Source organism: Vulpes lagopus, chromosome 2, assembly GCF_018345385.1.
Source record: "Vulpes lagopus strain Blue_001 chromosome 2, ASM1834538v1, whole genome shotgun sequence".
In the NCBI taxonomy this organism is placed as follows: domain Eukaryota; kingdom Metazoa; phylum Chordata; class Mammalia; order Carnivora; family Canidae; genus Vulpes; species Vulpes lagopus.
The window spans coordinates 25548250-25565023 of NC_054825.1; the positions used below are offsets into that span (position 1 = coordinate 25548250).

Here is a 16774-nt window from a genome sequence, read left to right on the forward strand (position 1 = left end):
TTGGTCTAAATCTTTTAGTTTCCCAAAGCAAGGCTCAGTACTGGAGGTAAGCAACTGAAATGTCTGTCTGACTTCAAGTGTACTAGGTTGTATGTAGCTGCTTTAGCTGAAGTAGAACATGGAAGCTAAATTTCTTCACCTGGTTTATAGAGTGTTTGGGTGCACTCAGAATCCAACAGGTACAAATTCAGATGTCAGTGGTTGGCTTGTAGTTCATCTAGTTCTTAGAAATTGTAGTTCACCCTACCCAGTAACATACATTCCACTAATCATGGACCAAGCAAAAATGTTAGTGGATCATTTAACATAGTACTTGAGTGCCATACAGTAACTACATTTTTACAGCAAAAACATACATGCTCATAGAGTTCTTCAGCTAAAATTCAAGATGGTATTATATTACTCAATTTGAATCTTGAAGCGGATGAATTATTGAAATCAATTGATTTTTTTCCTAAACATAATAAATTAAAATAGCATTTGAACAGAAAATGCATAGTTTCCACACAATCCAAAGCACCATAAATGTCCCCTCCACAAACATAATACCTCTTATTCAACTAACGGAAATTAGTTAAATGTGGTTGCTATAGAAACGTGGAACTGTCCTGTTCAGATTTTCCAAGCAGCATCCTTCCAGATCCATATAGACAAAACATTCTTTGTAGCTTAAATATTAATCACTGAGGTATTTGCTTTTAGTCTCCCTTTTTCAAACAGTAGCTTCCAAAAGGTCTTTAATACCGATGGTTTATTGCGGACTATAAGCTCCTGCAGCTAGAACCAAGTTTCTTCGAGTAAAATGGAGATGTACAACTGGTGTTGATTTGGTCATATATGTTCCCAACAGTAACTCCTGTGAATTCTCAGGTAAATTTATATGCCCAGTGGCTGTAGTAAAGTCATCGGTCTCTAAATCTTCAAATGCTTTGACAGCATCCCACAACCGGACTGTATTATCCATTGAACCTAAGGGGAAGTTAAAAGGAAACTATTTAGTAGAGTCTACCATATTTGAGTTCTGACATTTTGTCAAATACACTTCATATATTTACTATATATTTCTGGTGAAAAAAATCTAAACTTGATTAATAAACTCTACCTTCTAAAGGACCATTTCAAGCAGTTTAACCCGAAAAGTCTGCACATGTCGTGTCTAAGAGAAGCAAAACCTAACACAGTCAATCAACACTGTTTCATTTTAACATACCATTTACCCCTTACCACAAAGCCATTTCTAATCATTTACCTGAGGCCAAAATTTCACCATCTCTACTAAACCTAAGTGAACAGACTGTATCAGTGTGGCCTTTTAATTCTCCAACCATCAAACCATGTCCGATATCCCAAAGGAGTACTCTGCCATCTGTTGCTCCTGTAGCCAAGAATCTCCCATTGGGAGAAAATGTCAAGGAATGGATTGGTCCCTAGAAAAGAAGTCCATGGAAAGAATCAGAAGTGGGTTAAAAATATCTAAGAAAGTAAGAAAATGCTAGAATTTAAAAGCTTAACGGAATGAATAGTTATCTCAAAGACAACTTGTGCGCCAGAACAATGGTGTAAAATACCTTGTGTCCAGTGAATATTCTTACGCAGTTCCCATTCAAGACATCCCAAAGCCGCACAGTTCTGTCTGCAGAGCCCGTAGCAACATAATTAGAATTTGGATGGAACCTGGTACAATTCACATCAGCAAGATGGCCAGCAAATATCCTTAAAGGTTGGTAGTGGTCTGTAGCCCACAGCCTTTTAAAAAATGCATTGAAAGCAAAAAAAAAAAAAAAAAGTAATAGTTAACTGCCAAAATTCTAAAATAAATACAGAAACACCCATGTGAAATATTAACTCCAAATAGATCTCCACACACACCCCCTTCACTGGCTACCTAAGGAAAAGTGGAATGAGTGAGACGAAATAACATTTTCAAGGGAAACTAAGTTGACTTAATATAAATTTTTTTCAATTTTCTAGTTCTCTGTTATGTACCCCCTTTCCTACCCCAATTCATAGTCTAACCCATAGAAAAGTATTTTTCCCTAGTTTTGGCCACCATAAAATTAGTTTCTAATTTGAGTTACCTCATCCTGAACTTTAAAGGGGATCACAGGAAAACACCAGCAGTGCTCACAGTGGTGGTGAAAGTCTAGCTGGTGGGAGGGGTGGGGAGCCTGTTAAATACTTTAGGGAAAAAAAGGATTCTTGATAGGAATTGCAGACATAGTAATACTCCTCCCAAATTCATTTTCAAAATAAGTACTATAAATGCTGACATTCTCAAAAAGTTGATCCCAAATAATAGAAGTGAAAACAAATTTGGCTGAAGTGTATAATTCCCACAAAAGAAACAATTTTGCCAGTCATAAGATCACAATGTTCTTACCGAGCTACTCGATCATGGCCCCCTGACACAAAGTAATATCCATATGGAGAAAACTGTGTGTCCCATACTGGGTAGTTGTGTCCTTTATATCCCACCAAGCAAGTAAATGTTTGAAGACTCCACAATCTAACAGTTCCATCCTCTGAAGAAGAAAGCAAGTAGTTCCTGAGGGAAGAGAAGGTAATATATTTGATTCCCAGAATAACTTAGTTACCTGTCCACTTTCTTTGTACATTTGAATATGTTAAATATAGCTGACATGCTACATCTTTTACCTATACATGGAATTCACAGTAGATAACAAAAAGTTAAATTAACTAAACTGTTAGCTCTGACACTACTGAACACCTACTGAATGAGATGAGATTATTTTTAAAAGTATAATGGGAAAACCGCAGTTCTTATAAAAAAAATTATACCAAAGGGTACCAACAAATAGTTGGTCATAAAGGTCAATTGAGAAAAGCTAAGAAAGATGATAGAAGATGTCACTTAAAATTCCACAATTCTTTAAAATGGAGATGCTTGGGCAGCCCGGGTGACACTCCGGTTTAGCACCACCTTCGGCCCAGGGCGTGATCCTGGAGACCCAGGATCGAGTCCCACATTGGGCTCCCTCCATGGAGCCTGCTTCTCCCCCTGCCTGTCTCTGCCTCTCTCTCTCTCTCTCTCTCTCTCTCTGTCTCTCATGAATAAATAAATATATTTTTTAAAAAAATAAATAAAATGGAGATGCTCAGGGCACCTGAGTGGTTTAGTCGGTTGGTTAAGTGTCTGCCTTCAGTTCAGGCAATGCTCCTGGAGTCCTAGGATTGAACTCCCCATCAGGCTCCCTGCTTATGGGGAGTCTGCTTCTCCCTCCCTCTGCCTCTCCTGCCCCATATTCTCTCTCTCACTCTCTCAAATAAAATCTTTAAAAATAAATAAATAAAATAGAGATACTCTTTTTTTTTTATCATGTATAACTTGTACAAACATTTAGAAGGAAATGTCTTTGACCAAAAAACACTATAGACATGGAAGTAATACTTTACCTTTTTTAGGGATAAAAACAAAAGCTAAACCACTCAAACTATTATGGTTTTCACTGAAATCGGAGATTTCCCTCAAGTAAAAATGTATCATCTGGCTATCAAAGTTTCATTCTCAAGATTTCATAAAAATGAAAATACACATGGGGTTGAAAGCTATTATCCAAATAAGATACAAATGGTATTATGAATATATAATTCCCTCCCATTTCTACAGGATGTTAAAGATCATGAAAAATAAGCAAATACCTGTGGGTTTCAAATTCCCTTTTCAGTATTATCCTCTTAGTACTTTTGATTACACAAAATTTTCAATTGACAGCTAACATGCCTTTATTATAAGGAATCTGTTCTGAATTTAGAGTTGCCACAAACCCAAGGGAGGAACCCAAAGAAGCAATTCAGCCCCTGCTGGAGTTATACAAAAACTAAAGCTAATTTTTAAAACCAACAAACCGGGGATCCCTGGGTGGCTCAGCGGTTTGGCGCCTGCCTTCGGCCCAGGGCATGATCCTGGGGACCCGGGATCAAGTCCCACATCAGACTCCCTGCATGAAGCCTGCTTCTCCCTCTGCCTGTGTCTCTGCTTCTCTCTCTCTCTCTCTCTCTCTCTGTCTCTCATGATTAAATAAAATCTTAAAAATAAATAAAAAATAAAACCAACAAACCCTGAAGCTGTCCATCTTGATTCTATAAATTTGGGTCTGAATTAAGTTGCTATCTTGTGCACAGTACCCCAAGATGAATTAGCAAATGGCAGGATTCTAAAAGATCATGCATGAGAGGCAACCATGAGATTTTTCTAACAATATCTCCCAACACATTTCCAGTAGTATCTTTTATATAATCTCAATATAATACAGCAACATTTAATTTTTCATTGTATTTTACCTGTCTGGACTGAAGCTGGCTCCATAGACAGGCCCGCTGTGACCATACAAAATCTTCAACTCACTGGCTGTTTTCTCATCCATTATTCTTTCTAAGACATCATCTGATTCTTTGTCTATGAGGCTAAGATCTAAAATGATCCCAAAATATTTTTTTAAAATAAATTGATTAAAAAAATACATTCATTAGAACATTTTAAAGTAGTCACATCATGGTTCATAAGAACTAACATCTGAGCAGTTCTTACAAACCACCCACAGGGCTAATGTCTCTAATCATCCCAGTGTACAGAAGAGGAAACTGAGGTTTAAGATAGTTAATAATCTGCCAGAATGCACATAGCTACTCAGTGTTGGAATTATGATTAAAACTCAAAATAGGGGCGCCTGGTTGGCTCAGTTAAGCATCTGCCTTTGGCTCAGGTCATGATCCCAAGGGTCCTGGGATCAAGCCCCATGTTGGGCTTCATGCTCAGAGAGGAATCTGCTTCTTCCTCTCCCTCTGTGCTTGCTCTCTAATAAATTAATCTGCAATAAATAAATAAAACTCAAAGTAACCCACTATATCATAATGTTTTATACAAATGCAAACTATGGAAATATTAAAAGTTTTTTTATAATGTATTATCTTGTTTAAAATTTAGCAATAAACTTTAAAATGAAATCCTAAAATTAGTTCTTCTTAAGCCATTTTTAAGCTAAAACAGAAAGTACTCTCCCATTATTTACTTTAAAGGCATTTTTAAAATTCACAGGCAAACAGCCAAAATTAGATTTTTAAACTTACAGAGTTTTCTGGCCCAATCCCCCCATTCTATAGGTGAGAATACTGAGGCCCAGGAAAGTTAAACGAGTCTAGCACCCCAGTCTCCTGATTGCCACTCCAATGCACTTTTCACTTGGGAATGTTAGCATTTTGAGTTAAAGTAAAATCAAGTGAAATTCTGCTGAGATAACAATCTCTTGTGTATACTCCAAGGATTCCAGATTGGTGTAAACTAAAGCCGAGTTCACATCTTCACAGGTCATCTCAGTTACCTGCTGCTTGTTTAACACTACGAAGCTTTTTGGGTGTCACAGACCATACTCTAACAGTTGAATCTGCAAAACCTCCAGCAATCAAACTAGAATCATCAGTGACATCCACTGCAGTGAGGCCCTGCCAATAAAAAAATAAAAACATTGTATTCAACAATACTGTCTTGGGAAAAAAAATACATCTTAGAAAATATATAATGATAACTCTTTTTCTCATATAAGAGATCACTTGAGATTGCATTTTCTCCTATGAAACCCACTGTTTGAAAGTATTTACTTTGAGAACATGTCATTCACCCCCTTTTGCCCTCTAAATTTAAATCACATGAAGAGGGGATCCCTGGGTGGCGCAGCGGTTTGGTGCCTGCCTTTGGCCCAGGGCGCGATCCTGGAGACCCGGGATCGAATCCCACATCAGGCTCCCAGTGCATGGAGCCTGCTTCTCCCTCTGCCTGTGTCTCTGCCCTCTCTCTCTCTCTCTCTCTCTCTCTCTCTCTCTCTGTGACTATCATAAATTAAAAAAATAAATAAATAAATAAATAAATAAATAAATCATAAAGAAAAAATAAATAAATAAATAAATCACATGAAGAAAACCTTAATCATTTCTGTACTTTACTAAATATATCCTTAGCAGCTTATTATAAACAATCTATAAAGACATGTTGAGTCCTTAATAAAAAGTTTTAAGTTTATATAAATACTTAAGCCAGGTTCAATAGAGATGAATTAGTTTCCTGCTCCTCAAAGGCTAGCAGAATTCTGATCAGTGAAACAAGCAACATTCTGGCACCTGCAAGTTGCTAAAGGTCTTTTCAACACTGCCTTCTATCTATTCCAAGCAGTGTCCAATTATCCTTTCCTAACTTCTCTCTGTAAGCTATGTTAAGAATTTAAAAAAGAAAAATCTGTCTTAGTTAACACATCTACGTTTCTTTTCTTGGAAAGTGACCATTTTACAAGACTCTCTAGGCAGAAATTGCACAATTATCTTACCGACCTGGTAAGCATTGAGGAATGTATAGAAACAAATGGAGGGTAAACAGTCTGGCCCAAGGCGTACTCGTTTGGTGGTTTCTTTCATATTCATTATCTTATCCAATTTATCTGAATCTTTCAACTCAGGAAGAGGGATTCTGTGAAAGAAAAACAGACTGAAAATTACCCTATTAAGAAACTGAATTCACTACAATAACAGATCATCTTAAAACTCAGCACATGTTCCTTAAGTTTTCTCCTCACCTGTTTTGAGGTGGAGCATTAGGATCTTGTTTTTTGCTTTTGGATCCAATGCTATCTTTTTTAGGTTTCTTCTTTTTAGGTTTTCCTTCTTCATTTTCTCCTTCTTCATCTTCATCATCCAAAGGCACCTCAATTTCTGGCTCTTTTAGTAAACCAAAGAATACCTACAAGTCAAAGGAGCCAATATTTTCAAGATTAATATTTCATTCATTGACATCCTTTTCATATCTTGATAGGATGAATCACAATTACAATACAGTAACATACCCTGAAGCAGATTCTGTACTTATCTACCCAAGAGCCAATCTCCCCTTCTTCCTTACTAACAGAACCCTGATTTTTTTTGGAGCAGCAATATGCTTGGTTAAATCATTTCTGTTCCCAGACTCCTTTGCACTTGGAATAGCCATATAACATCATTCTGGCCAACAGATGTACACACGAATATACTGGGTAGTGTTTTAGAAAAAAAAAAAAATACTGTTTTCCTGATACAAAAGAGATTTAGCAGGGATAAGCCTTTTGTCCTCCCCGCTCTGCCTTCCTGGAATGTAGGTGCAAGCTGGAGCTACAACAGCCATCTGTGAGCACCAAGAAGAAGGCCACATTCTAAGATAATGGAGGAGAAACTAGGAGCCAGGCTCTTTGATGGCAGTGTGGAGCCCCTACGCCAGAGCAAGAGGGCTTTCCTCTGCAATTCATTGTATGTATATAAAATCCCTTATTTGCTTGTCACTGTAGTCAGGGTTCTGTTAAATGCAACCATTCCCAAATTCTAATTTATACATCATCCTTAAAACATGAAACTTAATATACAGTGTACAGTTATTCCCAAACTAGCTATAAGAAAAATGTGTAAATTATGTAGATGGAAATACTACAGTTTTTCATAATCTGCATTATATAGTTCTTAGGTTTATTCCCATACCTTTGATTTGTTTGCCTCTCGTTTAGCCTCTCCTGCCAAACTTCCCACCATCGCATCTATCTGTTGCTTACTACGCGGCATCCCATCAAAGATGTCAATGTAGAGGTGCTCCTGAACTATGTTCCATATCTGATTGTTCTGTTTCTCCTGAAGATGCCTCTTCAAGAGTTGGTACGAGTCACGGGAAATACGCAGAACAAATTTACTTGTTCGAAAATCCAACATGGTCTCATTCCCTTTCATGTGTTCCTTTTTGGTAAGACTAGATAATACTCGTAGGTCATCCTGGTAATAACATTCCTGATCTCCATGGAACCTGTTTCAGTGATTTTAAAAAGTCATTTTTCAATGTAATCATTAAGGGATCTGCTCTCCCCCATATATTTATAAACATCCCAGAATATTTTCAACGTAGCAATCTGAATAATCCTGGACTAAGCTAACAGGATCAGAAGTAACTCATTTCAAAATGATTACAATTCAGTTTCTGATTTCATCCTGAAATTTAAAAATTTAATTTTCTAATGAAATGTATTATTAACATTTTAAGAGAATTTGAAATAATTACCATAAGTGAATGAAAGATAAGATGTCCACCACTAGTAGACATTTGAATTAGAATTTCTGCTTTACTAAATTTTATGTTCTCTCAAAATCCACTTTTAAAAGCTTTTTATTATGGAAATTTTCAAACATATACAACAGTAGAAACTAGTATAATTAACGAACCTATCCCCCAGCTTCTTAATAATTAATACATGACATTCTCATAAAACCCACCATTTTCAATGATTTCTTATATTCTTAATACCAGATATATTTATTAAACATCAGTATAATAATAATGACTAAAGGACAAACAAATGTTGATACCAAAGAATAAACACTTCCATTTACTCACCATTACCAAAGGTAATTAAGTAAAGCTTTCAGCCTTGGTGATAATTAATAAATTTAAATGTACTTTTGTTTCTATAAATCTTAATTTTCCTGATGAAGTAAAATTAAAGATCATATATTTGGCACTCACTAACAACGCAAAAACATTTAGAGAACAATGACTAAACATAAGGTATTAGGGCTCTAGCTCTGACACACAGCCAAAAGATTCCTAAACTGTTACCTATGTTACCCTATTATGATTTACCAAGACATGAACTAAGGGTTTCCGTCCAAGATTTCAGTGAAATTAGAAATTTCAGCCTCCTGGTGTTCATAGCAGTCACTACCCATAACCTCATCTGAGCACTGGTGCTTGGGAAGGGCTGAGATTGTCCACAACAAGCAGACAAGAGTCCCCCAGGATATTCTAGCTTTCTATGTGACGAGATGGCTACCCATGATACTAAGAGGGGAAGGGGTTTTTTGATGACAATACTTTAAGAAAAATTAGGTTACAATCCTGTCATCATCAGCCTTTGTTAATTTTTTTCTAAAATGCTAAGCTAAAAAATAAAAAATAAAAAAATAAAATAAAACGCTAAGCTAAAGAATATTTGCTTTATAAACCTTCTATAAGGCATCATACAATAACGAATGGACATAATGGCATTGAAGCTAAGTGTCCCAAGTTCTATTATTCCTCTATAACCACTACTTGTGTTGTCTGACAACTGCTGGCTTTTGGGTCTATTGTTTGTATTAAAATGTTCTAATAAAAATTTAAAAAAAAAAAAGAAAAAGAAATAGGGATCCCTGGGTGGCGCAGCGGTTTGGCGCCTGCCTTTGGCCCAGGGCGCGATCCTGGAGACCCGGGATCGAATCCCACATCAGGCTCCCGGTGCATGGAGCCTGCTTCTCCCTCCGCCTGTGTCTCTGCCTCTCTCTCTCTCTCTCTGTGACTATCATAAATAAATAAAAATAAAAAAAAAATAAAAATAAAAAAAAATAAAATGTTCTCATTCAAACTGTTAAGTACTAAAAAAATAAAATAAAATAAAATAAAAAAATAAAATAAAATAAAAAATAAAAAATAAAATAATAAAATAATAAAATAAAATAAAATAAAACAAAATAAAACAAAACAAAACAAAACAAAATAAAATAAAATAAAATAAAATAAAATAAAATAAAATAAAATAAAATAAAATAAAATAAAAAAACTGTTAAGTACTGCCTCCTTTTCAAACACTCCTTTCTTTGGCTTCTATAACTCAATACCTTCCTGGTTTTCTTCCTACTTCTCTAACTTCTCCTTGCATACCTCTTCTACTTGGCCATCTGTTCTACTCTTTTTCTATCTCTTCTACTCCAAATGTTGGGAGTTCCTCAAGGCCCAGGTCCAGCATCTCAGTGACTTATTTCATATAGCCCCCACTCCAGGTAATCTCATCCATATCCATCAATATTATACACAACTCCAATTTATGGCTCTAGTCCCTACATCTCCTTGGAACTCCAGAGACTTATATACCATTCACAAGTCAACTTAGTATCTCTTAAATGAGTCAAAGGCATATTCAAATCTGAACTCAAGATTACTCCACAACCGGTCAAACCAGGTCTTCTTCCAGGGTTTCCTATCTTAGTGAAGGCCACCCCTATCCAGATGATGGAGCCAGAAACCTAATGGTTATCAATAATACTCTCATCTCCCTTACTCCATATCCAATCCATCACCAACTGCCTCACCAATATCTACTTACCTTCACAAACACTACTGCACCCTTGTCTAATATTTCTCAACAGAACATTTTGCAGCAGAACAATTCTTTGTTAAGTAGGACTACCTGCACATATTAGAACATTTGGCATCCCGAAGACACCTGCTCTTCCCCACCCTGGTCATTATGACAACCAAAACACCTTTACACATGTTCAAATAGCCCAGGAGAAGCTGGAATAATATTACCCCCTAGTTGAGGACCACTACAATCACCTCCCAAACTAGTCACTCTAAAGTCACTCTGTTCCTCCCCACAACCACCATCTATTCTTTCCAACTGCATAAAGGTCCTTTCAAAAGGCAAATCGGGGCACCTGGCTGGCATAAGTAGTAGAGCATACGACTCGATCTCATCAGGGTTGTGAGTTCAGCCCCACTCTGGGTAAAGAGATTACTTCAAAAAATAATAATAAAATTTTTTAAAAATGCAAATCTAATAATGACATGGACCTTCAATGACTTCTATAGCAGAGACACCTCGCTGTCCCTAACATCCATTTTTTTTCTTTCTTCCTCCACAGCAGAATTCCTGAATATTAGCTGAGCACATAAACACAAGGGAGGTAGGAAGTGTGGACATTGACTAACGACATAAAAAAGGAAGAGGGGGCAGCCTGGGTGGCTCAGTGGTTTAGCGCCATCTTCAGCCCAGGGCGTGATCCTGGAGACCCAGGATGGGAGTCCCACATCGAGTTCCCTGCATGAAGCCTGCTTCTCCCTCTGCCTGTATCTCTGCCTCTCTCTGTCTCTCTCATGAATATATAAAATCTTTAAAAAAAAAAAAAAAAAAAGAAGACGAAGAAGAGGTGTGGGACACCTGGGCGGCTCAGTGGTTGAGCATCTGCCTTTGGCTCAGGGCATGAACCCAGAATCCTGGGATCAAGTCCCACACTGGGCTCCCTGCGGGGGAGCTTGCTTCTCCCTCTGCCTATGTCTCTGCCACCACCACTGTGTCTCTCATGAATAAGTAAATAAAATCTTAAAAAAAAAAAAAAAAAAAAAGAAGAGGTGTGTGCAACTTCCAGAAAGGATGTGCGCCTTTCCAGCTGACTGCAACACTAATATGACTGCTCAGAGCCAAAGAGCCATCTTGTGCCACAGGTAGAAGCGACAAGGATGGAAGAGCATCAAGATGGAGAAAGCCTGGGTCCCCAGTAATCAAGGCCTCCATACCAGTCCCCAACTGCCTAACCTTTATGAGAGAGAAATGAACTTTTACCATACTTAAGCCATATTATTTGGGTTTTCAGTCACTCTCAATCTAATCTAACCCTAACACAGCTTCCTATTGCTCTTAGTATAAAAGCAAAAAATACACTTATTTATGTCATTATTGTTTGAGTGTTCATTGAATCTCAGCTACACCTAATCCTACCCAATACAACCCACCACTGCTCTCAGAATAAACAAAGACCCTCAACATGGCCCAAGAACCTGTCTGTACCAGCCCAGCTTCAGGTTATACTGTACCTGACTCCATACTCTGCTCCAGCCATACTGGCCTTCCTTCATCTCTGCACCTACCATGATCCCTCCCGCCAGAGCTATTCCACATGCTTTTCCTACTTCTCTTTATCTGGTTAGCCCCAATCCAATCTTCGGATCTTACCTCAAGATCACTTTCTCAGGGAGCTTTCCCTGACTTCTCCAACTAGATCAAACCCCTTTTTTAGGTTCTCCTAGCAGCAGGTATCTCTACTTCATGAAATATATTTTGAGTTACAATCTTACACTTGTGTGGTTACAGATGTGTATACACATTATGTATGTGTGCTATTTATGTAATACATATGAAATTCACATACTTCTCAAAAAATGATTTTGCTTCATTCTCATGTTGATTGTAGACTAGTTCCAAGTACATGTGTACAAACAGAGGATAAAAGAGTTGGGATAACTCTGCCCGATGGCAGTCCAAAGAACATTCAATGAAGTGTTTCAGTCCACTATAGTATTCTTCATACATTGTGGGGTCTCCTTGTTGGTTGTAGGCTGACAGCACAGCACTGACATCCGGCTGGTCTTCCACAGCTACGCTTCCAACTGTTTAAAAAACGAAGAACAACTTTCAAAAACTGACCTGATACATACCAAGTGACTAAAGCTGTTTTATTAACGTCCAGAGGGAAACTGTTTCTTAGATGTTTGCCCCTCTCCTCTCAAACTCTCTCCCCCACACAATCACACAATCTTTTAATGGGATTTTCACTTCATTTCAGTCACCCATCCAAAACTCCTTCAGCTTATCCATATCTTAAAATAAAATTTTAAAATCAGTAACAAAAAGGTTCAATATTTTTCCTGCAGCTACCTCAAAGACAAATTTCATAAAACATGGTATGTGCAAATCAAACAACTATGTTAACCTTCTCTCAAGGTTCAGTGTAAATGGCACCCATGGCCACCAAGCGTTGCCCTGAAGTAACATTCCCAGCTCTCTGAACTGAGTATTATAACTTTCTTGTAACACATCCTATTCTGCAGGATATGTATACATCTATCACTCCTTATAAAATGCAAGCATTTCAAGGGTGGGAAGGATGAGCCTTATTTATGTTTTCAAAAGATAACTCAATTTACATGCTTAAAATAATCTCCATAAATACCATTCCAAGGCAGAAAACATGAGTATTTGGGGATCCCTGGGTGGCTCAGAGGTTTAGCGCCTGCCTTTGGCCCAGGGTGTGATCCTGGGATCGAGTCCCACATTGGGATCCCTGCATGGAGCCTGCTTCTCCCTCTGCCTCTCTCTCTGTGTCTCTCATGAATAAATAAAGTCTTTTTTTAAAAAGGAAAAAAAATGAGTATTTATTTGTAATAAAGCAATACCAAACAATGATACACCTGCCAATCTAATCAGTCTGATTGTTGCAAAATTTTAAGTTGCAATTATAATACTTCTGTGTTCTTCACTATACAAATGTTATAAGTTCTTTTGGTTACTCAGATGGCCTTTTTTCCTCCTTACTGGTTTCTGAGTTATAATAGGTGAAGTTTCTGAAAAGATGAGAGATTATAGAAAAATAACCAACATAATTCATCCATCTTATAGTTCATTCACAAAGTTTAGCATTCAGAAAAGATTCCTCTCAATCACATTTTTGCACATTTCTATTTAAGGGATACAAGGATACATATTCACACTTCACTTCTGGCAATGCTACAAGATTAGGTCTCACATAAATACAGATCTATTTGGCTAGAGGCTCTGCACTGGATAACTGCATTCAATAAACGTTTATTATCACCTCAGGATCACCTTTGAGTCCTCATACTGTGTATGAATCTTACTGCGTGGACTTTGCAACTACAGTTGCTAGGAAAAGGCTGGGAAGGGAGGTCTCAGGTGTTAAGTGTTAGGTGGTAGGCATAAACTTAATAGTGCCAGGCATTTTATATATATTATAGATGAGCCTCACTATAATTCATTTAATAAAAACAACAACAACAACAAAACCCAACCTCAACCTCAGGAAGAATCAGCATCACATAAGTAAAAGCAACAGAGATAGAGAGTCTGAACCCTGGTTTGTCCAAAACCTATTCCTAAATGAATGGTTCTCAAACTTTGCCATACATCAATACCCCCTTAGAAGCATATATTCAAAAATGGAGATTCCTGGGCAGCCAGGGTGGCCCAGCGGTATAGTGCTGCCTTCAGGCCAGGACCTGACCCTGGAGTCCTGAGAGCGAGTCTCACGTCGGGCTCCCTGCATGGAGCCTGCTTCTCCCTGTGCCTCTGTCTCTGCCTCTCTCTCTCTCTTTCTGTCTGTTATGAGTAAATAAATTTTTTTTTTAAAAAAAGGAGATTCCTACAGATTCCTCTACATGATCTGATTCACCAAGTCTGAAGTGATGTGCAAAAATCTGCATTCCCCCAAAGGTTTAACTAGTGATAGCCTATAGTTTGAGAAATACTGCTTTATTATGTTCCATCACTCCCTGGCTATTCAGTCCAAAGCAAGTCCCTTGGCTTTTCCGAGTCCGTTTTCTTATAGAGGTAATGTCTAGCTCACAGTGGAATTGTGAGAATTAGGATATATAAAGTATTTTTAGTAATTACTTGAAGATAGCACAGTTCTGTATAAATAGTGTTAATGCAGACCTGCCAAAGCTTAAGAGCCCCCAAAAGAAGAAAGGGACCGAAAGCCTGAAGGTCCCCGCCTCTAGGCGCCCACCCTCCCCAGACATCCCTCCGCTCAACTGCTCTCCTCAGCCTCTCACTGGAACTGACAGCTTGGAAGAGGGTTTGACTGCGCAGCCGGCGCACCAGAGAAAGGGGCGGGCATGTGGCCCTAGAGGCGGGCCCAGGAAATTCAAAACAAGCCCGCAGAGGTGCAGGCCTGCCAGCCTCTGCCTTCCCGGCTTGCTCCCTTTCCGTGCCCTGCCTCCCCGGGACTCCGCGGCTCACCTTTCCCCGGAGCCGGAGGACCTGTCGCTAAGCCCGAGACGGCGGGGGCCCCTGAAGCGCCGGTGCCCGGAGGGTCAGGGGCCGCGGGGCCGGGGGCCGAGGCTGTGACCCGGCTGAGAAGCGCGCTAGCCGCCTCCGTACCGGCGCCGTCCGCCTCTCCCGGGGCTCCGGCGCCCGCCACTGCTTCCTCCAGCAGCCGGGCCTCACGGCGCAGCGCCTCTTCGGCCTCGCGGAGGTTACTCTGCCGCAGGAACTGCAGCACGGCCAGCAGAGTCTGTCGGTCGTGGGGGGCGCCGGCCTCCGGAGCAGCGGCGGGCACCGGGGCCGCCCCCGCCGGAGCAACGGCGGAGACAGCCACCGAGGGTTTGGGGGTCCCACCATCCCCGCCGGCCGACGACGCCGCCGCCGCAACGTTCCCGCCGCCGCCGTTGGGGCCGTTGTTGGTAGTGCCGCCGCCACCCTCGCCAGTGCCGTCCCCCGCCTGCGGAGGTAGCAGCGTCGGCGGTCCCTCTGGCTCTAACTTGACCGCCACCTCCGTCTGCTCCTCCGCCAGCGCCGCCATCTTGCGGCTGAGCCACCTCGCGCCGTCAAGCGTGATTGCGTTTTCGCCACATGGAGGGCGGGGAGGAGCGTTTTACGACACATTGGGAAGGCAATATACGGCAGTAGGAGGGGCGAGAAGGGAGGAGAAAAAGAACGGGAGCGAGAGCAATTTTCGAAAGCGAGTGACAGAAAGGCAGGAAGTGGGAGGTGGCGACCGCCTGTAACATTTGACTGTAATAACTACCATTTATTGCAGACCCGCTATTTTTAGGCACCGTGAGAGACATTTTACATTGTATGACCTCCTTTAATTCAACAATCTTACAAGGCAGTATTATCCTCTCTTTACAGGTGACTCAACCGGGACCCAAAGAGGTTAAACAACTTACTTGCCACAGTCACGCAGGAAGAAAGTGAAAGTGTCAAGATTCGAATCCAGGTCTCTAACTCAGAAGCATATCCCATAGCCAGAAGAAGTCTTCTGAGATACTGGTAATGTTTTATATTTTGATCTGTGTGGTGGTGACTTTTTTTTTTTTATTTTTACTTTCATAAAAATGAAACAAGCTAAAGGTATGAGTTTTGTGAACTTTACAGCATGTAATAATTCAGTAAAAAAGTGTTTATCTAAATTTTGTCATTGTGAAATGGGTACATTCTGTATTCGTGCTGTTAAACTTTATTACAAATAAACTGCGTTGTTTTTTTTTTTAAGATTTTATTTATTTATTCATTAGAGACACAGAGAGAGGCAGAGACACAGGCAGAGGGAGAAGCAGGCTCCATGCAGAGAGTCTGCCGTCGGACTCCATCCCGGGTCTCCAGGATCATGCCCTGGGCTGAAGGCAGCGCTAAACCGCTGAGCCACTGGGGCTGCCCCAAACTGCGTTGTTTTAAGATTTTATTTATTTATTCATGAGAGATACAGAGAGAGAGAGACCGAGTCATAGGCAGAGGGAGAAGCAGGCTCCCTGCGGGGAGTCTGATGTGGGACTCTATCCCAGGACTCCGGGATCACGACCTGAACCAAAGACAGATGCTCCACTACTGAGCCACCCACGTGTCTCTAAACTGTTTTAATTGCATACTTTTTAAAATAGTATGTGCCATTTTGGAATATGCTTCAGAAGTCATACAACCCTGCTGCATATTGAATCTTATTTATTTTATTTTATTTTATTTTATTTTATTAAGATTTTATTTGTTTATTCATGAGAGATAGAGAGAGAGAGAGAGAGGCAGAGACACAGGCAGAGAGAGGGGCACCTGGGTGGCTCAGCCGTTGAGTGTCTGCCTTCAGCTCAGGGCATTATCCTGGGGTCCCAGGATCAAGTCTCACATCAGGCTTCCTGCATGGAGCCTGCTTCTCCCTCTGCCTGTTTTTTTTTTTTTTTTTTTTTTTTTTTTTAGATTTTATTTATTTATTCATGAGAGATACAGAGACACAGGCAGAGGGAATCTCATTTTAATCTCAAAATTCTGGGGGATAGGTGCAGACAAGAAATGTGAGCTGCAGAATTGGGAAGATCTAGCATAGTTATTCACATTGTTGTTTTTCAGTCCTTTTTTTTTTTTTAAATTTATTTATGATAGTCACAGAGAGAGAGAGAGAGAGAGAGAGAAAGGCAGAGACACAGGCAGAGGGA

At 39.8% G+C, this 16774-nt stretch overlaps 2 protein-coding genes across 5 annotated transcripts in view; one reads left to right on the forward strand and one right to left on the reverse strand.

Annotated features, from left to right (window-relative positions):
• Positions 1 to 76: 76 nt before the first annotated feature.
• TAF5 (TATA-box binding protein associated factor 5) lies at positions 77 to 15274 on the reverse strand. The gene is made up of 11 exons (XM_041744357.1): positions 14586 to 15274; positions 11980 to 12217; positions 7510 to 7825; positions 6582 to 6745; positions 6340 to 6475; positions 5340 to 5460; positions 4303 to 4432; positions 2381 to 2545; positions 1569 to 1746; positions 1250 to 1427; positions 77 to 969 (listed from the first exon to the last, which is right to left on the reverse strand). The coding sequence occupies exons 1-11, from the start codon at positions 15145 to 15147 to the stop codon at positions 752 to 754; spliced, it is 2406 nt and encodes an 801-aa protein (XP_041600291.1). The 5' UTR covers positions 15148 to 15274; the 3' UTR covers positions 77 to 751.
• Positions 15275 to 15286: 12 nt separating this feature from the next.
• The window catches only part of PCGF6 (polycomb group ring finger 6), a 46668-nt gene continuing 45180 nt past the window's right edge, over positions 15287 to 16774 (forward strand). For 2 of the 4 annotated variants that reach the window (XM_041744361.1, XM_041744359.1), the window contains exon 1: positions 15333 to 15620. The gene's annotated coding sequence lies outside the window, so the exon portion shown is untranslated. Of the gene's footprint in view, positions 15621 to 16774 lie in introns of all 4 variants that reach the window. The other 2 variants (XM_041744360.1, XM_041744362.1) reach the window with 2 other exon arrangements.